Source organism: Heptranchias perlo, chromosome 29, assembly GCF_035084215.1.
Source record: "Heptranchias perlo isolate sHepPer1 chromosome 29, sHepPer1.hap1, whole genome shotgun sequence".
Lineage (NCBI taxonomy): Eukaryota > Metazoa > Chordata > Chondrichthyes > Hexanchiformes > Hexanchidae > Heptranchias > Heptranchias perlo.
In genome coordinates this window covers 19,501,070-19,527,202 of record NC_090353.1, presented here as the reverse complement: position 1 = coordinate 19,527,202, position 26,133 = coordinate 19,501,070, and the positions used below count along the sequence as shown (strand labels likewise).

At 43.8% G+C, this 26,133-nt stretch overlaps 1 protein-coding gene across 3 annotated transcripts in view; it reads right to left on the bottom strand.

Annotated features, from left to right (window-relative positions):
* zap70 (zeta chain of T cell receptor associated protein kinase 70) overlaps positions 1–26,133 on the bottom strand; it is a 93,088-nt gene that overhangs the window by 24,345 nt on the left and 42,610 nt on the right. For all 3 annotated transcript variants that reach the window (XM_067968238.1, XM_067968236.1, XM_067968235.1), the window contains 6 exons: positions 11,907–12,067; positions 8,160–8,298; positions 6,217–6,298; positions 4,095–4,126; positions 3,421–3,481; positions 9–180 (listed from right to left, as the gene is read on the bottom strand). In XM_067968238.1, coding sequence (XP_067824339.1) covers positions 9–180; positions 3,421–3,481; positions 4,095–4,126; positions 6,217–6,298; positions 8,160–8,298; positions 11,907–12,067 — 647 coding nt within the window. The remainder of the gene's footprint in view (positions 1–8; positions 181–3,420; positions 3,482–4,094; positions 4,127–6,216; positions 6,299–8,159; positions 8,299–11,906; positions 12,068–26,133) is intronic.

Below are 26,133 nucleotides of genomic sequence, written 5' to 3'. Positions count from 1 at the left end.
TTACTCACTTTCTCATCTTATACACCCCTTTTTTCACACAGCCAAAGTTGCCAGATCCTAGCTCCACTTCATCTATTAGCAGGCACTCTCGCTTCAGGTACAGTTTCTTGTCTTTTAAGTCTTCAGGGTCACTGTAGGGGCTTACATATGAACTTGCATCCATAGGAAGAATCCGACGTTCTGTACATAAAGAGTCTTCAGATTAATTACATATTTGAAGTTTATACCATGACATTGTTTAAGGGAAGTTAATCAACCTTTCAAACATTTGATACTCCTTATTTCTTTGAATATATTTTGAGCTCATCAAGGTAAGGGATGTAAGTGATCAGGAGGGAAACACTGGTACTACTTGAGTTATCCAATGTCGGCATCAATGATCCAATCCTGGTCTTACATGGCCAGAAGCTGAATAAGACTTTCTGCTCTGTGCCAAGAATATATCTAACTCCAGTTTCAGAAGAACACCTCCTGCTGTACCAATGAGGATTTTGCATTACCTACATCAGCACATCTTTGTGGTATCTCTGAGTGAGACCGCCAATTTAATGCTGAATTATAAGCAGTTTTATGCTGTAGGCTGATACCCACCAGGAGCTGGATTGAGAGTGACCAAGGTAATTTCATGGAGCATCCTTATATCAGTGATTTTCAAACAGTTTTGTGCACGAGGCAGTGGGCTGGGGGCATGGTGTTGGGTATCCCCAATAAGAATTGTCATACTCCCATAGATCCTCTGCAAATATTGACACACTCCTATGGACTTCAGAAAGACAATGTCAGATACCCAAATGAAATCAGTGATGTCATTGAAGGAAATGTTTCTTTTTATTGGTGTATGCATAGCAAGCAAACAAAAAACAAATTCAGGAAAATTCATAAAGCTAATGACTGAGGGACAGAAAACTGATGATCCTGGGGACTCTAGCTTGAAAACCATTACTTTACGCCTACAGAATAAACAAGGGGCACTAAATTGTGCCACGTAGCGCCCGTTGTTTTGGCGCTACACGGCCTCTCCAACATCCAAGATGGTGTCTTGGATGCGCACGCACATTTCCAGCATGACGTGTGCCGGACGCCATCTTGGTATAGGAGTTAGCACAGGCGCAGATAACGAATGCTGGAATCATGTAAAGTAGGGAGAAAATAGCTTCAATCAGTGTGTAACGCTGACTTAATGCTCAACTCAACGCAGTCTTATCCCTGACCGTCTGTATGTGTCTTAGAGTGCCTGGAGGACCCCCCCCCCCCCCCTGCACCAGCGCTATTTAAAGGGACCATGCAAGATTTACAGGTTAGTGGCTGGATTATTGCTTCTGGCTGCTGAGACATTTGTAACTGTTTTTGGAGGTCTCCTAGACTTGAATACTAGGACGCGAGGACATAGCCTAACATTAAGAGCGAGGACATGCAGGAGTAAGTTAGGAAATGCTTCTACACGCAAAGGGTGGGAGACGTTTGGAACACTCTTCTGCAGACAGCAGTTGATGCTAGCTCACTTGTGAATGTTAAATCTGAGATTGATAGATTTCGGTGAACCAAGGATATTAAGGGATATGGGGCTAAGGTGGGTATATGGAGTTAGGTCACAAGTCCACCATGATCTCATTGAATGGTGGAACAGGCTCGAGGGGCTAAATGCCACTGCCATTTGCTGCCTCCTGATATGCGCCACTTTCTCCTGCAAGAAATCGGGACTTGTGTCTGGGTGATGTGCCTGTCATGATTGAATAGCTGCCAGTGTGTGTGGCCTGTGAGTTGTGGGTGGGTGGCTTACAACAGTGGTAATGAGTAAGGTTGAGAGGAAATATCTGGTTGGAAGAGTTGAGTACTGATGGAAAGAGTTTGTTGGTATGTGGGGGATGGGGGATGTAGTGCGTGGTGGAGTTGGTAGGAGATGCCACTCGACAGTTGACCTCACTCACCTTGACCACTCATGTCAAAGCATTGAACTTCTTCCTGCACTGCATCCATGTTCATGATACTGTGTGCCTGACATTGCCTCCCACTGCCTTTTGGATATATGCCTGGAGGCCTCTTGTTCCCCCCCCAACACCCACCGCGGATATAGGATGTCCCTCCTTCTGTCCACCTCTTGCACCAAGGCCTCTAGTGCATCAGCAGAGAACCTTGGTGCACGCACTCTCGCAGGCCTGGTACCAACTCAGATCGGCGGATTGGTGAGGTCTGGAGTGCAGATTGGAGGATGTGGGATTTAGTAGTGTGCAACCTTTATTCAATGTTTTAACATAACTCATCAGTGTGTGAACATAGGGATGGGACCTGCATCTGTATTTAACATGTGCGATGTCTGATCTCCGTGCAGACAGTAGACTGTTATTTTCAGCAAATAACAGGTACCAGCTACCTTTAAAAGATTTCTAAGAAACATCCTCCCTTTAAGAGATTGAGCTCCCCCAGTGGTCAAAAGTGTGAATTTCATTGATTCCACGTGCAAGGCCTGGAATGGAACGCTTATTGCAGGTGAGTCCTCGGGCCAGCCGAAACTCGTGTCCTGCCTGCGCAGCGGTCATTGGACGCAGGATAATAGCACATCCGCTACCGATGCCCAAAAACAGCCCTTATCCAATTTTTTCCCCCAAGATCTTCTGGGGCAAGATTCAAATCCAGATCCCAGAAGTGAAATAACGGTAAGATAATACCCCTCATATACAACCCAATCCCAGATTTCTTTATGTTGATCAGTTTCCTATTAAACCTTCTGGATTAACCTCTAATCAGCCTTAAGGAGAGATTTTTTAAAAATTTAGATTTCATGCCACTTTTCCCTTGCTGGTTCCTGCAGGCATGTTTCCTCTTTCAACTGATTATGTAGTTAGGTGTTGGATGAGTACAGAATTGGACTCAGTTCTACTGCTTATTGTAGTCGAATAGGCTACTAACGCAGTCAAGGCTGAATAGTGAATAATGGTCATTTGGGTGAAGTACCAGAAGACTTCTGGCAACCATGAATCATATCCCAGCAAAAGAAGGAGCCAACCCCTTCGGGACAGGAGAGGAGGGGAGATAATTGGCAAAGAAAATAGAAAATTTAAAATAAATGCCATGAAATGTTGTATCAGCATCTTGCTGCACCATCTCAACTTTAACTGTTTCTATACCTATTACAGTTAACAATTAATCCTGGTAAAAGTGTGCATGGAAGCAAAAGTCAATTGCCACCAAATACTGATGGCTTCTTTTCTGTGCCATGGGGCTGGTTTTCTAATACTGAGCCTATTAAGGCTACTCAAATGCTGAAAGGCACTGATGCAGATGCCATCCCTTTGATTGTGCCTTTTCCTGGTATGACCACAAACAGCACTATTAGACAAAGACTTGCCTACCACATTATCTAACATTTACTTTCTTAACCTCAGTTACGTACAGCTCAACACTTCGTTACTAGAAGCTCACCTCCCATTGGTTCTGGTGTGTATCCATCAGGGTTACAGGCAAGACTGATAACACTTTGTCGCTGAAAGTCAAAGACTGATATTATTAACACTCTTAGCCAACAGTTTGCAAACAAGCAAATGTAAAGTTTAGTGCTTACGTATTGGTTATTCTTACATAATGTTTTTCCACTAAAGAACACAAAGATATCAACACTTTTTATGAAGTATTAGAAGATGCCTGCGGCCTTGCTCACAGGTAGTCTGTGGTCTGAAGTGCAGCTGTGATGTTTAGCTGGTCCTGTTCTAAGCTGAGGAAAGAAGTATAGTGAGGGCTAGGAAACGAAACATGGGGCTGAAATGAATGAAAATTAGGCACGCTCTGAATTCTGATCATCACCAAAAGAACAAAGGGAGAGATGAGCATCTTTTTTGATGCAAAGTGTTGTTTGGATGTGGATTCCCCCACCAGCAACAGTGGTGGGAGCAGAATCCATAATAGCTTTCAAAAAAGGAAGTTGACAAATATTTGAAAAAGAAAAATTGAAAAGGTTATGAAATTGCAGGAAATGGGATTAAGTGAAGAGTTCTTTCAGAGAGCTGGCACAGACGTGATGAGTCATCTGTTCTGTAAAGTTTTATGATTGCAAAACACAGAAGAGTTGAACATGAACATAATATAAAAGATATACTTACGTTGGGAGGAAGTGTAGGCGGTCTTACCGGATCTGTGAAATAATAATGAATTAAAATGAATGAATCTGATTTTTTTAATGAAATCTTTTACATTCCCATTGTACATTTTTTAAAACTTGCTTTTGTAACCCTGTGTAATTTCATATTCTAAAAATCAATTGGACACAATTCCTTTATTCTTGCTTATTTTTTCCCATCCCTTCCACGACCGCTGCAGGAAGACATTACCTGGAGGCCAGGAATGAGCACATGTGCTCATATCTAGGGTTAAGTGCCTGGAATATGATTGGATTGTAGAGAAGCAAGTCATTTAATAGTGACTATCCTCCTTGAGAGGAGGTAAACAGAGTATGTTTGCAGATAGCTTAAAGATAACATGCTTGGTGAAGAAAGATTGGAACTAAGTCATTTCTCTGTAGGAAAACTGGTAATGCAATACATGACACCAGACACGTCCGCAGTACTCAAGAAGACTTGATTGAATAGCTAGCCTGGCTCATTAATTAGAATTGGAGGGGTAGACATGTCACTAGGAGCTTTTCATTCTTCCCTTTTGACTGCAGGTGACTCTGCAAGCCAATAACTGATTGTTTAGGGTGGTCCTGTTGTTGATATAATCGCTGGGAATTTAGAATAACAATGACTCCAGTTATTTTTTACCAGTGTGTCTGAGATATCTCAGCCTGGATTTTTCTCAGTGGTGCAATTGCACTGGAAGTATGGAGAGGCAGGACGTCCACCTACCTAATGTCAAGAGATGCTGGATGCATGTGATTTCAGCTTCATTTGAATAATTTGGTGATCTCCTGAAAATCAGAATGATTCTCACTAGTAACTCATCATCTGGGGGTGGAAAATATCACGCTGCTGCCAGGTTTAAATTCCTGCAACAGCTTAAAGGGGCAGGTATCTTCACAATACTTTTAGATGCACAGGAGAAATATTTGACTGTAAACATGTGCAAAATGTCTGCTGCACAGTACAGAGTCCCTGTCCTCCAGCTTTGTAGACCCAGATATGGAAGTGCTCCCTCTTGTGGAGGGAGGCTTTATTTGAGAGGCCTCTTTAAGATGAGAAGCTCTGAGCTCATGGAAGGAGGTATTCAGGGCAGTTGACATCAATTCAAACACTCCATGCATTGCCATTCAGCGCAGGAAGAAGTTTAATGACCGTACCAGTTCAGACAAGGTAACAGGAGTCAGCTACACTTTCTAAGAATGCATTGTATTAAACTGTTTGCTGGAAAATCTTTCAATATTCATAAGAAAATTCAGGCTTTTAGATCAGTGTGACAGCCATAAGCCACCCATCTATATGACCCACTCACCGTAGTGTTTTATTTTCCAAATATTAATGCTTGTGGAAAGGATGGACTAATATTACTGCATATTGTTACATATTTTTCCAATGGGATGAAAATCGCCGAATTCTAGAAGAGGCGGACAATCTGCTCTGCCACATTACCAACCAGGTGGTAAAGTTGAAAATTACCTCTGAGTTTTGGCTCTTTTGAAATGAATAAACTATTGGAATATTACATGTTAATTACTGTAATCTTCAAATTCTTACCATACACTACACATATTCTACTGTTGTCTTAAAACAACTGAATCACAACCAGAATATTCAAATTTGACTATCCTTTTAACACAAAAACCTCAACGTTCTAAAGCATAATGTAAAATAATCACATTGAAAGCATAAATCAATTGTTACTGTACAAATCTCCAGTTTCTTCATGTAAGAAACTCTTTCAAATAGTAATGGACAATATGCAGCAGCAGTAGAGCACTTTCCGCCATATGTTACAGCGAAATATTCATCCCCTCATTCTGACACAGATATTTGCTCCCTCCCAACTCAGAGATGCTGGAGCCAATTGTGACACACCACCACTCAGCTCAGACTAGTTAACTCAGCACAGAACAAGAATCAAACCTGAGGCCTTTCTTTTTCTCTATGGCTCAGTACAAAAACAGATGACATATTTACCTATTGAGTCATCTGTGCCCCACTGGTACCTAATTTATGTAATAGGAATCCCATTAATTAGAGAAGGTGAACTGAGGTTTCTTGCTCAGCATGCACTTACTACAATACATAATCCTGATGCATGACTTACCAGCAGGTTGGCTAGGATTATTGCACGCTTCACGTAGTACACTTATCACTCCGTCAGACTTGAGCTTTAAATATTCAACCAGCTTTAAAACAAAAATGCATATCAAGATGGTATTGGACAAATATGTACAAGTAAGTCTGGTCAACTGCCTAATTCAGGTATTTAAAGTTACATTGATTGAAAATAGCAGCTCCGAGGTTTGATTAGTATGTGGTAAATTAACCTGATGCTTCTCTGACTGTAGATTATGTGATGATATGATTGAAGTGTTTAAAAGTATGAAAGGATGGGACAGGATTGAAAGAAGTAGTAGTCGAGGGGTCAAGATACAAAGTAAATGTAAGAGATTTAGAACAGAGGACAGGAGAAACGTCTTTACATAGGGTTCTCAGGCTATAGAATTCACTTTTTCAAATAACCCTAGAATGGCTTCTAGGCAGTTTTGACTGTCTCGGTGTTTGGAGCAACATAAATCTTGTTTGATCCAAAATGATTGACGTGACTATATAAACCTAATATTCAATAAAAAAAACCTCCTGTGACTCTGCTCACGATGGGTAGAGGACACAGTGGGGGCGATTTTCAACTGCCTTCGACCCCGTTCATGCTGAAAAAGTCAGACAGAATTTTTTTTAGAATGACCATCCACTGGCCGCCCGAGGCCTGTCTGACTCGATCTTCAAGTGGGCCTCCAAAAGGGCAGCCAGCACTCCTACTGAAAATAGATGGGAGCCTTATTACAGTATTTAAATCAGGGGCGTATGCCGGTTGTTGAACCCCAACACAATTTTCAGGTACCACTGTAGAGGATTGTTTGAGCATGGAATGCTTTACCACAATGACAGGTTGAGACAGAGATCATTGCAGCTTTTAAGAAAAAAGTGGGAAAATATTTGAAGCAGAGGAAGACATATGGTTATGGGGAGTGAGCTGAGTACTGGCAATAGCTTTAGAATAGCTTTAGCTCTAGCAAAGAGCTGGGACAGGTGCAATGGGTCAAATGACTTCCTTCTATAACGTAAACCTCTACGGTCACCAGTGGAAGATTTTGTCATGCATCCAAAAGGCCTGATAGTCACAGTCTGCAAAGACAGACTGTAAACTGAGATGGAGCATGATCAGAGCACAGTAAATATCATCATCAAAGAACCAGTAAATAATAGAAGCATGGTTACTAGCACATTTTAAGGGACAGAGAAAGGATGGTTTATAAGACGATTTTAATGTAAAGTTTGGTCTTTATGATTTCTTTATTTTTTTACTTTTTATGTGCTTATTATAATATGAAATAAAGTTTTGGAAACCTTTAGTCAGGAGCTCAAAAAGCAACTGAAAGTATATGGAGCAAAATTGGACTGATTTGGTTGGTTTTGTGGAAGTTGCTAGTTGTGGATTGATAACTTTTCTTACCTGTCTGGGTGATGTAACTGGTTTCTGATTTGTTCACATTTAGTCAACTGGATATTTGGGTGAATTGGTGTGGTTAACTTAACTCTAATATAGAGGTTATGTGAGCCAATCACAGCTCTTTAGCATGTGGATATGTAGTAGCTTTGAAATGTAACATTTTGGAGGTGTGACACGATGAACACGTAGTAGACAAAAGACTAAATTATATAGACAGATAACAGGGAGTCTGTACTTCAAAAAGTGGAAACCAGAGGGAAAAAGTAATTTGTGTATATGTTGCACAAAATAACAAATAATACAATTCACAGACATATGGAGTACCTCGTTGCTTTTAAGATTGCACTTGCATGAGTTGCAAGTCAGCTCAATAGAGCGTTCCCATCTGCCCATACATTCAGTATGAGCTTTTTTGTAGTAAACAGCAACTGGCAGGCTTGCAGGTTCCTGGTACTGCACTGCAATATTCTAACTGTACTGATCTGTAACAGTGAGTATTTTTGAAAAATTATGATTTCAGAGCAATTATGATATACCTGCCAAAGAGTATCAAACTTTGATCCATCAGGGATGGAAAACTTTCCAGATTTGTCCAGCTCTATTCTGTAATGGTAGGCTGTTTTTCCATAGAGCATAGAAAGAGCATACGTTCCTGCTTCTTTGCGTTGTCTGAGCCTAGAACATGAAAAGAAAATGTTAGAAATGGATTAAACCATTATTTAAAATTTGTGTGAAATTATTAAGGAAAAGCAAAACACCCCAGAAAAACTCATTACCCATGATATAATTGGTTATTACAAAACTGGATGCCTCATCTAGTGTTGGAATTAAAAGGACCCTGAAATTATACATTACCTTCTGAAATACATCACCTTCCCAATGCAGACTGCTGATTAGTAAGAGAAAGCTTCCGGAGTAACCCGCATCACTGGATTTCGCCAAGTGTAATTGACTGCACATACATTGCCCTACATTGTTTCCTTCAAGAACCAGCCGTGTTTTATAACATGGAGGGATTTCAATCCGTGAACGATTAACTGGCTTATCCCTTTCTCAATTTTTGTGCAGAGTTATTACATTGGAAACCCTCCAATCCTAAAAGACAACTTCTGTAACTAAGGATGTTTCAAAGATTGTGGCCAGAGTCCCTGTTACTTTCTCTCTGACTTCTCTCAGCATTCCTAGGATGCAAGCTATGAAAGCCTGGTGCCTAGACGATGTGCATAGTGCACTAGCCTTTCATAAAAATATGAAGGAGTGTAAACTGAGTTTCATCAATCTCGGTAGTTATTTTGTTTGGAAACAAGACATTAGTACATCCATAATTTAACAGAGATTAGCAAATTGAACATTGGAATGTATTTACTTCTGTCATGGCCTGGTAGGCCAGAACCCACCTGGAAAGTAGAATTCATTTCACTAATCCAATAGCCACTTCTTGGATCAACAGTAAGAGTTTGAACTCTCAGCCTACCAGATTACAATGTACCTTTATCACACAGTGTCTACTATTGTAATTTAATTTTTAGGTTTGTATATAGTTTAATAACAATCTGCTTACTATCACATTCCAATCCTGAAGTAGTTTCCCCCAATACCTGCAAGTACCAAGTACATAGGGGCCAGACTCAGCTTCCTCCTCAAACTTGTATAAGTTCTAGGAAGGTTATCCAGACTGGTTCCCTCAGCCTCACAGAAGGTCTCCCTCTGCTCTCTTCTGTTGGTTTCTCTCTTTCTCCCTCCTGCCCTCAGGGCTCTTTGCTGGATCTCTCAATATCTGGATGATGTGCAGGATCTCTCAATATTTGAATGACATGCACACTTAATGTCTCACTCAGATTCTCAATGTTTTGGATGGAATCTCTCGAATTTCTTCTCTCAAACATTCGATATTGGTTGTTGTATTCTGCTTTCAGTCCCTCCCAGCCTGGATTCTTTCTTCCTATGGATGCTGGCTATTTTCTTAATTAACCTTTTTCTTTGCTGATGCCCCATTATAACTTCTTTCCATGAAATTGTTTTTCCACTTTTGATTCCCCACACTCCAAAAAAACGTCTGTAAGTAAGTCTACCTATACTCCACTCCTATGCCCTACATGTTCGTGGGATTTTACGTGCAGCTTTTCAGACTTGGTGGCCTCAACTGCTCTTTGAAAAGGTGTGCACCATTTCTTAAGCTGCTTTTAGTGTGTTCTGCTGGCCCTGCTCTGATTCACCATTACGAGCTGAAGCCAGCAACCCTACTGGTAATTTTATACTTTAATATATTTCCTATTTGTGGAAGTTCAACAAATGAGGAAGAATGTTGGACTATTTACTGTAATCTTTCCCATTCTTTAAAGTTAAACCTCACAAAGTTCCCTCTTGGCTTCCTTCTTGTTTCGCCATCTGACCTGACAAGGCTTGGATTTACTGGCCCCAATATTCTGCATGCGCATCTATGCACAATTTAGGTGCTGTATGCAGGAAGTACCTATCAGCACCTGTATTTAATATCCAGCCTCATTTGAACACAATGTTTGTGCACCCAGCATAAGCTATGCCTCTTATTGGATGCATGCCTTTTTCAGGAGAGGAAAAACTCACATATGCAGCCCTGTTAAATTAGCTTAAAGCTATTCACTGACAGCAATGGAGAGGGTACATAGACAGTATAAGGGGGCTTGAAACAGGTGGTGGTTGCACTGCCTCTTTGGGTCTTCATGGCTGCCCTCCATTTCCTCTTCTGAGGACACTTGCTGTGTTTCCTCCAGGTCCATGTCTCCATTATTAGCCCTGTGGTGCAGCATGCAGCACATGACAATGATAAGAACATGAGAGCATAAGAAATAGGAGCAGGAGTCGGCCATATGGCCCATCAAGCCTGCTCCGCCATTCAATAAGATCGTGGCTGATCTTCTACCTCAACTTCACTTTCCCGCCCTATCCCCCTATCCCTTGATTCCCTTAGTGTCCAAAAATTTATCGATCTCAATCTTGAATATACTCAATAACTAAGCATCCACAGCCCTCTGGGGTAGAGAATTCCAAGGAATCACAACCCTCTGAGTGAAGACATTTTTCCTCATCTCGATCTTAAATGGCCCGACCTTTTATTTTGAGACTATGACACCTAGTTCTAAACTCTCCAGCCAGGGGAAACAGCCTTTCAGCATCTACCCTGTCAAGACCTCTAAGAATTTTATACGTTTCAGTGAGATAACCTCTCATTCTTCTGAACCCCAGAGAATACAGGCCCATTTTACTCAATCTCTCCTTGTAGGACAACCCTCTCATCCAAGGAATCAATCTAGTGAACCTTCGTTGCACCTCCTCTAAGGCAAATATATCCTTCCTTCGGTAAGGAGACAAAACTGTACACAGTACTCCAGGTGTGGTCTCACCAGAGCCCCACATAATTGCAGCAAGACCTCCTTACTCCCTTGCAATAAAGACTAACATACCATTTGCCTTCTTAATTGCTTGCTGTACCTGCATATTAACTTTCTGTGATTCGTATACAAATCCCTCTGAATACCAACCTTTCTTAGTCTCTCACCTTTTAAAAAATATTCTGCGTTTCTATTCTTCCTTCCAAAGTGAATAATTTCACATTTCCCCACTTTATACTCCATCTGCCACCTCCTTGCCCACTCACTTAGCCTGTCTATATCCCTTTGCAGCCTCTTTGCATCCTCCTCACAGCTTACTTTCCCACCTAACTTTGTATCGTCAACAAACTTGGATACATTATGCTCGGTCCCCTCATTGATGTATATTGTAAACAGCTGAGGCCCAAGCACTGATCCTTGCGGCGCCCCACTGGATACAACCTGCCAGCCCAAAAATGACCCATTTATTCCTACTCTTCTTTTGTCCATTAACCAATCCTCCATCTATAATATATTACCCCCAATCCCATGAGCTCTAATCTTGTGTAACAATCTCTTTTGTGGCACCTTATCAAATGCCTTTTGAAAATCCAAATGTACCACATCCACTGGTTCCCCCTTATCTACCCTGCAAGAGACTTTGGCAGGATGGGACAGCACAATTCCATCTGATATGTCCAGACATCAGAAGCACTGTTCTGATCAGCATGCCAATTGTGTGCTTGATGAGGCTTTGGTGGAGGCATGGGCTTTCTGTTCCATTCTGGCGTTTGAAGGTGGTGCAGCGGGTTCATGAGCAACAGGGGGTAGCGCTGGTCCTTCAGAATCTAACCCATCACATGTTTAATCCTGTCATTTGAAGCATATGTATGCTTCTCCATAAATATAGGGAAAAAAATTACCAAAACTTACAGATATTTCCCATCTGGCTGTGCACCAGAGTATAGTCGACGCTCTGCCTCTTCACGAGCTATGGAAGCATGGTACCAGGCCATTTTCTCATGTGCAGTGGTTGCAATCAGTTTCTGTAACTGTGGAGCTTGACTGATAATTGCTTGTTCCAATGTATCACCCTGCAAAGGAAAGTAAATTACAGCTACATAAAATTCAATCCCACATTAGCAACAAACTTGTAAAACTCTGCCAATTAATGCATAAACCTTGTTAAATCCATAGCATTTAATGAGGAAAGGCCTGAATATATATGTATTATACTTTATCTCAAATGTTTACTTTCCACTTTGTTAGTTGGTAGTTGCAGAACCCTCACAAAATCACCTCTGTAGCATATATATATATATATATATGTACATGGTAGAAATGTCTTCTCCTTTACTCACTCACACACACATACATATATTCAAGCACATTGCAATTACTCCTTGAAGGTACTGTTTCCTTTAATGACTCACAAATTATAACCCCCAGGTTCTTTTCCCATTCAGTTGTCTTGAGCATGCAATCCGGAATGGAGTGCAGAAAAGATTTACTAGGATGCTACCGGGACTTGATGGTTTGACTTATAGGGAGAGGTTGGATAGACTGAGACTTTTTTCCCTGGAGAGTAGGAGGTTAAGGGGTGATCTTATAGAAGTCTATAAAATAATGAGGGGCATAGATAAGGTAGATAGTCAAAATCTTTTCCCAAAGGTAGGGGAGTCTATAACGAGGGGGCATAGATTTAAGGTGAGAGGGGAGAGATACAAAAGGGTCCAGAGGGGCAATTTTTTCACTCAAAGGGTGGTGAGTGTCTGGAACGAGCTGCCAGAGGCAGTAGTAGAGGCGGGTACAATTTTGTCTTTTAAAAAGCATTTGGACAGTTACATGGGTAAGATGGGTATAGAGGGATATGGGCCAAGTGCAGGCAATTGGGACTAGCTTAGTGGTATAAACTGGGCGACATGGACATGTTGGGCCGAAGGGCCTGTTTCCATGTTGTAAACTTCTATGATTCTATGATTCTATGAGTATTCATGCTTGGGATTACCCCTGCCTAAATGCATGATTCTGCACTTGTCTATATTAAGACATTTACATGGCACAGGTCATTCTCCCATTGCATTCAAATCCTCATGCAACCTATTTTTCTCATGCAAGATCCTCACACCCACACATATCTTTGTTTCATCCGCAAGCTTGTAGATTGTTTCACCAATGCCTTCATCCAGATCATTAATAAAGATGTTGAAGAGCAAAGCTATAAAACCGATCCCTGTGGAATTCCATTAGTGACCGACCCCAATTAGAACTGCTATCATTAATAACTACTCTGCCTACATGAATGCAACCAATTTTTTATCCAGGCTAACATCTGCCCCCCACGCCACAAGGTATAACTTTGCTTAGCAGCTTTTTGTGCAGTACTTTATTAAAGACTTTTTGAAAGTTCAAATATACGGTATCAACCAGAATTCCTTCATCCACCAACTTTGTAACTTCGTCAAAAAATTCAATCAAGTTGGTGAGACTAAACCTCCTTTTCCAGAAGCCATGCTGATTTCCTAATAGCCCCTGATCTATCAAAATGTTCATATAATGCATCCCTAATAATCCCATGTGACAACTTGCCTACAACTGACATCAAAATAATGGGCCTATAATTTCCTGGTTCTGACTTTTTAAATATAGGCATCACATGGACTTCTGTCCAGTTCCTGGGAATAATCCCAGACCTCAGTGAGCAACTAAATAAATGAACCAAAATATAGTCGCCATTTCATTAAGCACACTAGGGCGAATACCATCAGCAGCTCAATCGGCATTAAGAGCTCTAATTCTAGAAAGGATTATTTCTGCATCTACTTTGAGGATTCTCTTCATTATATTCTAACTGACTGTGCCTTCCAATAAATAATGCTTCAGGAAAACTCTATCTTCAGTGGTATTTAAGGAGTGCAATTCCTGGCACCAGTGTTGCATTTACAGAATATTTAGGAATACACTTCCATTTTTCAGCACTGTTGTTTTTGTGAGATATTTAAAATTGCCCCCTTTCCTATTTCTGATCTGTACTATACTCCCCTAGTAGAGCATAGAGGCAACCTGATCTTAGGCCTTTACTGATGTTGCTCCATTACTAAGCACTAGGAGGTTCGGGACTGCTATTTCTACACAATACTGTGCAGATAATAGCTTGCAGAATATCATTATACCTATAATTTCCCCTCCTCTTCATCCATCAGCTTCTGTCCAATATCAGTACAAAATAGGTGAGAGTATTAGAGGTTTTGGAAGAAAATGCAATTTCCCCATTCAATAGGGAAGCATCATGAAACTAAAGAAGCAAGTAGCATACTTGGGAATTTAGATTTTGACTCACAGAATGTTTCTCAGTCAGTACTGTGCAAAGAGAATGAGAAAGTGATGGGACAAGTGGGTAAAACATCATCAGAAAGCAAAATCAGCCAATCTACTCCAATAGAATACGTCAAGACTTTTTATTTTAGCATATTCTTCTCTGCCTTTTAAAGTATGCGGTCAAGTACCTGATGCATGATTTATTTTTGATTTGCTGGAGTTGCTGGTTATGCAGTATGGTAGTACTTCAAAGTATGTTCAAACAGGGATTTGACTGGTGTGCAAAGCGCCTTCCTGTTCCAAGCAATAAGCCCCCTCTAATATGGAAATTGGAGTCCTGTGACATAAATAAGACCCCGATTGCCATTTTAGGTTGGAACTGGTCGGAGTCAGCGCAGTGCAGGCTAAAACCAATTCTACGGGCAAAGGAACCGGAGGTGTCCGTTAAAGGTAATGTCAAATTATTTTTGTGGGCCACAGAGGGCAAAAATAATCTGGGCCGCTGCTGTCACGGGACCCCCACCCTCCACGATCGCGACCCCACCAACCCCGCAACTTAGTTTGCTGGCGGCCACCCCAGCCTGATCTTGAAGCCTCAATGCGGCAAGCTGCACCGCCTACCAGATTCAAATGAAACCGGGGCCTCAAAATCGCAGAGGCCAGAGTCAGAATGTGAAATAAGTGCCTTTGAACACAACTGTCCATTTATTGATACTTGCCTTACCTTTGGACAGTAAAACTATTAAAGGTATATTTACCTCTACTATTTTTAGAACTGAGGCTTAATATGAACATGGAATTTACTTTTTTGTTACAAGGAGCACCTGTCGTGCTAGATTGACAATTCCCTAAATGCATCCAATAAAGAAATAATAGAGGCTGCACCTTATTGAAAGTAACTCCCTGTAGATTCTCAGAGGAAACAATGGCTCCCTCTTATGGTAGGAAAGAAAGATTGCTAGGATACAATTAAAACCATAGAAATTTACAGCCCAGAAAGAAATCATTCAGCTTATCGAGTCTCTCTACCAACTGTTTCCAAGAGCAATTCAAAACTAATCCACTGCCCTGCACTCTCCTCATAGCTCTGTTTCTTCCTCTGCTTCAAATGTTTATCCAATTTTCTCTTAAAAGATGCAATAGTCTCTGCCTCAACTAATCCCTGTGGCATAGAAATCCTCCTAACCTCTCTCACTCTCTTTGTGACAATTCTAAGATGATGACTCCTTGTCATGCAAAGAGGCTTCAAGGCGATTTAGACAAATTGAGTGAGTGGGCAAATACATGGCAGATGCAATATGATGTGGACAAATGTGAAGTTATCCACTTCGGAAGGAAAAACAGAAAGGCAGAGTATTATTTAAATGGTGATAGATTGGGGAATGTTGATGTACAAAGGGACCTGGGAGTCCTTGTACACCAGTCACTGAAAGCAAATATGCAAGTGCAGCAAGCAGTTGGGAAGGCAAATGGTATGTTGGCCTTCATTGCAAGAGGATTTGAGTATAGGAGCAAGGATGTCTTACTGCAGTTATACAGGGCTTTGGTGAGACCACACCTGGAGTATTGTGTGCAGTTTTGGTCTCCTTACCTAAGGAAGGATATACTTGCCATAGAGGGAGTGCAGCGAAGGTTCACCAGACTGATTCCTGGGATGGCAGGACTGTCGTATGAGGAGAGATTGGATCGACTCGGCCTGTATTCTCTTGAGTTTAGAAGAATGAGAGGGGATCTCATTGAAACATATAAAATTCTGACAGGGCTAGACAGACTGGATGCATGAAGGATGTTTCCCCTGGCTGGGGGGTCCAGAACGCGGGGTCACAGTCTCAGGATACAGGGTAGGACATTTAGGACTGAGATGAGGAGAAATTTCTTCACTCAGAGGGTGGTGAACCTGTGGAATTCTCTACCACAGAAGGCTGTGGAGGCCAAGTCACTGAATATATTTAAGATGGTTCTAGATAGGTTTCTAGATACAAAAGGCATCAAAGTGTATGGGGAGAGAGCGGGAATATGGTATTGAGATAGAGGATCAGCCATGATCATATTGAATGGCGGAGCAGGCTCGAAGGGCCGAATGGCCTTCCCCTGGTCCTGTTTTCTATGTTTCTATGTTTCACTGACTCCTCAAGCAGAGGAAATTGTCTTTCCTTATTCAGCCTATTAAAGTAGTATTATCTAAGCATCTTGGTGCAAGTTTCTGTCTGTCCAAAATGTTTCCAACAGTAGAAAGTACACCTGCAAATAACTGCCGCATTGGTGAATTTGTTCACTCATTGAAGATGGAGGATGCAGTTTCCAAAATCTGCTTTCAACATCAGAAGTAAAACTATTGGAAAAATACCAGTTAAGATCATTAACTGGGAGAGTGGGACAATGCTTGGAAAATTGAGATTATCACTCCTGCTCCAGCTGATCTTCTGGCTTCCAGCCCTTTAAATTTCCTGTCCAAAATATGACAAAACTGTTAGGAAGAGGGCTGACTGAAACACTCACTCTGCCTAACATAGCTCCTCCTGATACTATTAATCTGATCCAGAATGAATCCCTCAGGTAAAGAAATGCACACTGATGCTGAAGTCTGCTCACCTCTCAGGATCCTGACGGCAGCCTCAGTGACTCATCACCAAATGGAGTTACCAATGTGCTCTTCTCCAGAAATACTAGGGAATCTGCTGCCTGAGATTCCAACCATGCTCTCTTCCCCCTCCCCACTACAGGCATATAAAACAGGACCTAAAATGCTGCTTGTAGTAACAACTCCTAATTCTGAGAATTTGATTGCTTTGATTATACCTCTGCCGAGGTGTGATAACGGGCAGTTGGAAAGATTATCTGTAATCACCAGGCATTGTTCTCTGACTATATATGCTGTGCCTTTATGGAATCCTACACTCACCTGACGAAGGAGGAAAGCTCCGAAAGCTTGTGATTTCAAATAAAGCTGTAGGACTATAACCTGGTGTTGTAAGACTCCTTACATAATTCTGAGAAGACAGAAAGATTCAATACAAAACCCAATATATTGGCCTACAAATTGGGACAGAAGCTATTTCTGCCAGTTTTCCATCCCAAAAGAGATGTGCACCAATTTGTGATTTTTATTTTGACCACGCTACTATCCATTCACTGAGTGCCGAAATATATTGGAATGTGGGCCAGTTACATTTTGGTGTGCCAAAATCTGGGAAGTTATGCTTGAGCTACTCAAGGAAAAATATAATGTGAATGAATGGTTTGTGGGTAACAAAGTGTACCCCCTGCTGCCATGAATAATGAAATAATCCTTTTAAGAGTTGCATGAACAGCGGCAGAGGAGTACTGCAACAAAGCACATACCTCTACCGTAGTGGTCATTGAAAGGACCACAGGGGTCTTAAAGAGGCATTTTTACTGCCTTCATAGGTCAGGAGGGGCTCAGTAATATTTTCCAGATTGTGTGTCCCTTATTGTTCTAACCTGCTGTACCCCATACATCTTTGCAATTCAAAAAGGCCTGGACACGGACATTCTTGGGAGATGGCCCTAGTTGCTTTGGAGGAAGAATAATATCAACATCGTGGGAGTCACCATTTACCAGAAGCTGAACTGGACCAACCTATCAACACTGTGGCTACAAGAGCAGGGCAGAGATTGGATGCTCTGTGATGAGTGGTTCACCTTCTAATTCCTCAAAGATCCTCCGCCATCTACAAGGCTCATGTCAGGAGTGTGATGGAATACTCATCATTCACCTGGATGGGTGAAGTCACAACAACACCCAAGAAGCTCGACACCATCCAAGACAGGGCAATTCGCTTGATCGGTGCGAATCTGCAGGACTCAATATCCACCCCTTCTATCATCAGCGAACAGCGACTGGAGTATGTATGATCTACAAAATGTACTGCAGCAACTCACCAAGGTTACTTCAACATTACCTCCCAACCCTGCAACCTCTACCACCAGGAAGGACAATATCAGGGAACGACATCACCTTCAAGTTCCCCCCCAAGTCACACATCATTCTCACTTGGACATATATTGCTGTTCCTTTATTGTCATTGGTCAATATCCTGGAATTCCCTACGTAACATCATCACCACAAAGTCTGCAGCAATTCAAGGACAGGACCCCACCACTATTTTCTCAGGGGCAACTGGGGATCGGCAATAAGTGCAGTCTTGCCAGTTTCGCCCACATCCTGAGAACAAATGAAAAAAAAACAACGATCAAGTGAAAACAATAAATGGTCACAATCTATATACTAAGTTATCATTTTGTAATTAACAGTGATATTTATATAGGTAGTATTATTTTCTTCTTGTAGCCTTTTCCAACTGTTGGAGCTAGCTGGTCTAACCTTTCATTCTCTGAAGATTCCAACTGACTTAACTCAACAACTCAAAGATTTGAACTATTGAACATATTTAAATAAACCTTAGCTGTTTCCAGGGCCTGTTAAATTTGAAAAACCATTCTCCAATTCAAAAGTAACTGCAAGTCTAACACTCGCTGTGTAAATAATTCAGTATGTATTTATTTGAATGAGGTTTGGCTCCTCCCTCAAGCTTTGGAGACCAGCAACAAAGCTGTTAAAGTGACTACTACAAAGCTAAGGTTAGACAAACAAGCTTCACTTTCGGACAATGGTCTCGTTCCTTTTACATCTAAAATCATTGCCAGAATGATCCTCCAGGGGGCGCCCCAATGTAAGCTAATTACAAGATCCTGACTTTCATAAAGTCATGGTGGAGGACAATAACTAAATCAGTAGAGAAAATGCTGCCATTCTCAGACATAATTTGTAAAGTTGTATGTACATAAGAAAAAGCAAGAGAATCTTAGGATTGTCATAATATAATTGAAAAATTGAAAAACAGAATATTTTTTAAATGGTGAGAAATTATTAAATGTTGGTGTTCAGAGAGATTTGGGTGTCCTTGTACACGAATCACAGAAAGTTAAAATGCAGGTACAGCAAGCAATTAGGAAGGCAAATAATATGTTGGCCTTTATTGCAAGGAGGTTGGAGTACAAGAGTAAGGAAGTCTTGCTGCAATTGTACAGGGATTTGGTGAGACCATACCTGAAGTACTGTGTGCAGTTTTGGTCTCCTTATCCACAGAAAGATATACTTGCCTTAAAGGCAGTGCAATGAAGGTTCACTAGATTGATTCCTGGGATGAGAGCGTTGTCCTATGAGGAAAGACTGAGCAGAATGGGCCTATACTATCTGAAGTTTAGAAGAATGAGAGGTGATCTCATTGAAACATATAAGATTCTGAGAGGGCTTGACAGGATAGATGCTGAGACGCTGTTTCCCCTGGCTAGAGAGTCTAGAATAGGGGACATAGTCTTGGGACAAGGGGTCGGACATTTAGGACTGAGATGAGGACGAATTTCTTCACTCAGAGGGTTGTGAATCTTTGGAATTCTCTATCCCAGAGGGCTGTGGATACTCAGTCATTGAATATATTCAGGAATGAGATTGATAGACTTTTGGGGCTCGATGTTAGCAGGGCTGTGGGTTCGCGGCGGGGGGGCTATTGGGCGCGTGGGTAACGCGCCCGGTGAAATTAGTCTGCCCCCCGCGCGATCGCAGCCCAATTGGATCCACTTACCTGGTCTTCCGGGTTCCCCGCTGCTGATCTGCGTGTCGGGCGGACTGCGCATGCGCAGTAAGCTCTGTCAGCTGGAGGAGCTCTATTTAAAGGGGCAGTCCTGCACTGACAGATGCTGCAACAAATAGAAAAAAATTACAGCATGGAGCAGCCCAGGGGGAAGGCTGCTCCCAGTTTAATGATGCCTCACTCCAGGTATCATTAGATGGGGTGAGGAGGAGGGGGAGGACAGAGATCTTCCCCCCCGGCGGGCAGGAGGAAGCGGCCTGCCTCTGCCACCAGGAAGGCCTGGCTCGAGGTGGCAGAGGAGGTCACCTGCACCACCAACATATCGCCCACCTGCATACAGTGCAGGAGGCGCTCCAATGACCTCAGTAGGTCAGCCAAAGTGAGTACACTTACTCATTCCCCTACACTCCATCTGCCACATCACCGCCCCCACCCCACATCTCCTTCTGCACTGCCAACACTACTCTGTCACATCACCCCTCATACCCACTCAAACCTCATCCTCATCTTACCTGCACTTAGTCACCTCGCCAGTACTCATCCCGCCACTAACACGCAACCCAATCCTCATACAATCTCATGGCTCTATCTCATACTCACCCTCTCGTGCACCTCTTTCACAGTCAGCCTCACTCAACCTGCCACGACCTGTGCTGCAGCCACAGGGCATGCATCACATATGTGCAGTAGGAAGCATAAGACAAACGTGTCGTGAGCATGAAGGGGATGCACAAGGGTGTTTGAGGGTTTGTCATGGTTTTTACTTATATTGAATTTCTGACCAACTCACATTATATAAAATATTGGCACCGCTACTGCCACGTCTTTGCGAATCTTGTCTGGTTTGTGCAATAATGCCCTTTCCTGAGGATCACTATGGAGACCCACAACTGATGCCACCCATTGTGTCACTGCAGAGTGGGTGTAGGTGTATTTGCAGGGCTCTTTTGTGCAGACGACTGAGAGACATCGGCGATGTCCCCGGTGGCACCCTGGAAGGATGCAGAGGAGAAGTTGTTGAGGGCAGTGGTGACTTTGAGAGCGACAGGTAAGAAGATGGTGCTCGGGCCAGCCGGGAGCAGCTCGGCATGAAGGAGGCTGCAGATGTCCACGACTACATGTCGAGTGACTCTGAGCCTCCGTGTGCACTGCTGCTCAGAGAGGTCCAGGAGGCTGAGCCTCGGTCTGTGGACCCTGTGGCGCGGGTAGTGCCCTCTGCATCGCATCTCTCTCTGCGGTTGCCCTCCCTCCTGCTGTACAGGTGGATGTGTCACAGCACTGTGTTGTGGAGCTCCACGCGTCAGAGGTGGACGGCGTGGACGGCGAAGCTGGTGAGGCTGGTGATGCTGTTCGCCCTCCGAGGAGGTCATGACTGCAGCCAAGGCGGCCCCCATCCGGAAGATGTACATCTGAGGGGGTCCGCAAGGTAGGTAAGTGTGTCTTCACACCGGGGTTGCGGTTCCAGGTCGGTGAATTTTCTTGTTAGGAGGAGGGTGGTGGAGGCCAAACTTTGTCCAATGTGACGGAGTGGCCACCTGTCGAATGCACCTTTGCAGCTGCCACAGGCTGCTGGCTGCAACACCTCCGTTTGAACTGGGAGTGTTTCCCCCCGTATGGGAAACAGTCTCAGTTCAGTGTAAAATCCCACCCCTCCTAATAAAACAGCTCAATCAGGTCTGTAAACGACCTGAACAAGCAACATAAATACTTTCAAGTGGCATCCCGCTGGCTTTAATTGCTTGCGGGATTCCCACCTGCGGGGGCTGCGCGCGCACGCCAGCGCGTCAGTGGGGAACCCGGAAGTGGGCGGGTTGGAGCCAGGCTCCGAACCCGCTCCGGGATTTCCCGATTTTCGGAGCCCCCCCCCGCCAGGAACGCACCCGATAGCGGGTGCTAAAATGATGCCCTTGGACTCTAAGGGAATCAAGAGATGTGGGGATTGGGCGGAAAAGTGGAGTTGAGGCCGAAGATCAGCCTTGATCTTATTGAATGGCGGAGCTGGCTCGAGGGGCCGTTTGGCCTACTCCTGCTCCTATTTCTTATGTTCTTAGAAATTAAAAATGCGATTAAAAAATCTACCGTTTTGGAATAATGTACAAAGATCTGTTAATTAAAACCACCACTGAAATAGTAGAGAAAGGCATGTCAGATGAACATATATGCCGGTATTCCATGGTGTCGCATCAGAGCCCATGTTTTGATCCAGATTAGTCATACAATATTTTTACTTTGGCCAATTAAATTAATTTTAAAATCTAACTTTTTGGAGGAGGAGGAGACATGAGTCCGGCAATAACAGAATAACCTATATTGTTAAAGTAAGAGATTGGCAATGCCAAATATGTTGGCAATTTTCAGAGTTTTAAAAAGGGGATCTTCCTATAAAACCTTTTACACAGGTTATTAATTTTAAACTTATTTTGTGAATTTTTTCTCTCATCAAGGTTGCAGGGACCCAGGGTTGATATCCCTCTGACTAATGCCCCATATGGTACTAGTTCCCAGGGAGTTAGGGAGAAGAAATAGGAGTGTAGATCTGTATTGCTGGGCCCCTGCCCTTTTTTGTGCTTGCTGCACATTTCCTGAGACCGACCAGGCAGATGAATGAAGCTCATGCATGAAACAAATGGAATATTTAGATGATGTGTAAATGATGCAGGAATGACATCATAGCACCTCCCACATCGTTGTGTGGGGATTCCCCTGAGCAGCTACCTGGAAAGTAGGTATGTAAACTGGGCCGGATCCATAACAGTGCAGCCAGCAACTCCCTCTATGTTCTGGTAAGTACATTTCAGTACTCCACAGTGTAGTAGGACTGCATTGTGAAAGACATGGCCATTTGGCTTCTCTTTCTGACAGTAGCCACCAGGCCTAAATTTACATTGCTACAGGCTTTTAAGGCTTCACAGCAGCGTGCCACTTCTCCCCACCCCCTCCCTTCTCCCCCCTTTGAAACGTGCTGATTCCAGACTGACATTTGTCAAATAAATACTAAATAGCTGAACCCTGAAAACCGTGAAGTTTCAGCCGGGATCAAATTGAGTGCATGTTACAGCTGCACTGCCGGACTTACACTGGGGTGAGGGGGGGGAAAGGAAAATCAGCCTCTCCGCACCGCCCCGGCCCTGCCGTGCCAGTATCAAGCACTTCAGGATCAGATATACAGTGGTTAAAAGCAGAGTAAAACTCTATTCACTCTAGACCAACAATGCATCTCAAAGCCTAACCTGAGAAGAGCAACTCCTAATGCCCCATTGTAACATTTTCCATTTGCAACATCAACATTCCTGTAGCCTCTCTGAGTGAGATTGCCAAATGAGTTCCAATCAGTGCTTAACTAGGGGCAGTTTATCTTGCGGTCAGAATCAATAATGATAGACAGAGGCCTGGATATTAGCAGGGAGGCGGGATGGCAGCGGTGGGGGGGGAGGGGGGTGCGATTGGGCGCGTGGCAAACCTGCATGAACCAAACTTACCGTTTCTGACGCTGTTGCACATTGATTGAAATGGTTAACGTCCTTTCCGGGTTTCACGCCCAGCAGCTAACCTGACTGACAGACTGGCTGCCATCAGGAGCTGCAACGCGAGGCGGGGGTGGGGGGGGGGGCGAGAAAGAGAGAGAGCGAGACGTCATCCGGCGCTGGAACGAAAAACCGGGGGGAGGAGAATGGAAGATCCAGCACTTTATCCGGGGGGGGGGGGGGTAGAGGGGAAGATCGGGGGGACATCGGGAAGGTGAAGAGAAGGACATCGGGGGGAAGATCGGGAGGGTGAAGAGGAGGACATCAGGGGGAAAATCGGGAGGGTGAAGAGGAGGACATCAGGGGGAAGATCGGGAGGGTGAAGAGGAGGACATCAGGGGGAAGATCTGGAGGGTGAAGAGGAGGACATCAGGGGGAAGATCTGGAGGGTGAAGAGGAGGACATCAGGGGGAAGATCGGGAGGGTGAAGAGGAGGACATCAGGGGGAAAATCGGGAGGGTGAAGAGGAGGACATCAGGGGGAAGATCTGGAGGGTGAAGAGGAGGACATCAGGGGGAAGATCGGGAGGGTGAAGAGGAGGACATCAGGGGGAAGATCGGGAGGGTGAAGAGGAGGACATCGGGGGGAAGATCGGGAGGGTGAAGAGGAGGACATCAGGGGGAAGATCGGGAGGGTGAAGAGGAGGACATCAGGGGGAAGATCTGGAGGGTGAAGAGGAGGACATCAGGGGGAAGATCGGGAGGGTGAAAAGGAGGACATCAGGGGGAAGATCGGGAGGGTGAAGAGGAGGACATCAGGGGGAAGATCTGGAGGGTGAAGAGGAGGACATCAGGGGGAAGATCGGGAGGGTGAAGAGGAGGACATCAGGGGGAAGATCGGGAGGGTGAAGAGGGGAACAACATGGGGACATCAGGGGGGTGAAGAGGGGGACATCGGAGCAGGAGACATCGGACATCGGAGCAGGTTTCCAAGGTAGGTTCATTTAGTGTTTTCACTTCCTTGCATGGTTTTTTATTTATTTTCTTTAGTTTCTTCTTCCCTGATCTAGCCCTTCACACGTGGTTTCATCAGGCGTGAATCAGAAGCGGTGGGCAAGCTGCCCAGGTAAGTTAAAAATCTTTCTATCTACTTAATCTGTCACAGGTAAAGTGCCTTAAGTACCTCAATGAGTTACATTTGGCTCTTTAATGTCATCCCGCCGGCTTTAATTGCCAGCAGGACTTCTGTTTTTGGGTCACCCGCGCGCACACAGGTGGGTCCCTGGAAAACTCGGAAGTCGGCAGATTGGAGCCAGCTTCCAAACCTGAATGGGATTTGTGCGATTTTCAGAGACCCGCCGCCCCCAATGCACTCGCATTTGCCTCCTAAAATCAACCCCAGAAAGATAGTAGATTCAAGATCATAGAATCATAGAAATTTGTGGCACAGAAGGAGACCATTCGACCCATCATGTCTGTGCCGATCGAAAAAAAGCTATCCAGCCTAATCCCACTTTCCTGCTTTTGGTCCATAGCCTTCTAGGTCACTTCAATTGCATATCAAAGAACTTTTCAAATGCGATGAGGGTTTCTGCCTCTACCACCCTTTTGGGCAGTGAGTTCCAGACACCCAACACACTCTGGATGAAAAAAATTCTCCTCACCTCCCCTCTAATCCTTTTACCAATTACTTTAAATCTATGCCCCCTGGTTATTGACCTCTCTGCTAAGGGAAATAGGTCCTTCCTATGCACTCTATGTAGCCCCTAATAATTTTATATACCTCAATTAAATCTCCCCTTAGCCTGCTGTGTTCCAAAGAAAACAACCACAGCCTATCCAATCTTTCCTCGTAGCTAAAATTCTCCAGCCCTGGCAACATCCTCGTAAATTTCCTCTGTATCCTCTCTGGCGCAATCACATCTTTCCTGTAATGTGGTGACCAGAACTGTACGCGTACTCAAGCTGTGGCCGAACTATTGTTTTATACAGTTCTAGCATAACCTTCCTGCTCTTATATTCTATGCCTCGGCTAATTTTATTTTTATTCATTCATGGGATGTGGCCGTCGCTGGCAAGGCCAGCATTTATTGCCCATCCTTAATTGCCCTTGAGAAGGTGGTGATGAGCCGCCTTCTTCAACCGCTGCAGTCCGTGTGGTGAAGGTTCTCCCACAGTGCAGTTAGGTAGGGAGTTCCAAGATTTTGACCCAACGACGATGAAGGAACGACGATATATTTCCAAGTTGGGTTGGTGTGCGAGGTCGGGGGTTTGGGAGGTGCTGTCGAAGAAGCCTTGGTGAGTTGCTGCAATGCATCCTGTAGATGGTACACACTGTAGCCCGGTGCGCTGATGGTTAAGGGAGTGAATGTTTAGGGTGGTGGATGGGGTGCCAATCAAGCAGGCTGCTTTGTCCTGGATGGTGTTGAGCTTCTTGAGTGTTGTGGGAGCTGCACTCATCCAGGCAAGTGGGGAGTATTCCATCACACTGCTGCCTTGCTGATGTTGGAAAGGCTTTGGGGAGTCAGGAGGTGAGTGACTCGCCGCGGAATACCAGGCCTCAGACCTGCTCTTTTAGCCATAGTATTTATGTGGCTGGTCCAGTTTAGTTTCCAGTCACTGGTGACCCCCAGGATATTGATGGGTGGATTTGGTGATGGTAATGCCGTTGAATGTCAAGGGGACGTGGTTAGACTCTCTCTTGTTGGAGATGGTCATTGCCTGGCACTTGTCTGGCTCGAATGTTACTTGCCACTTATCAGCC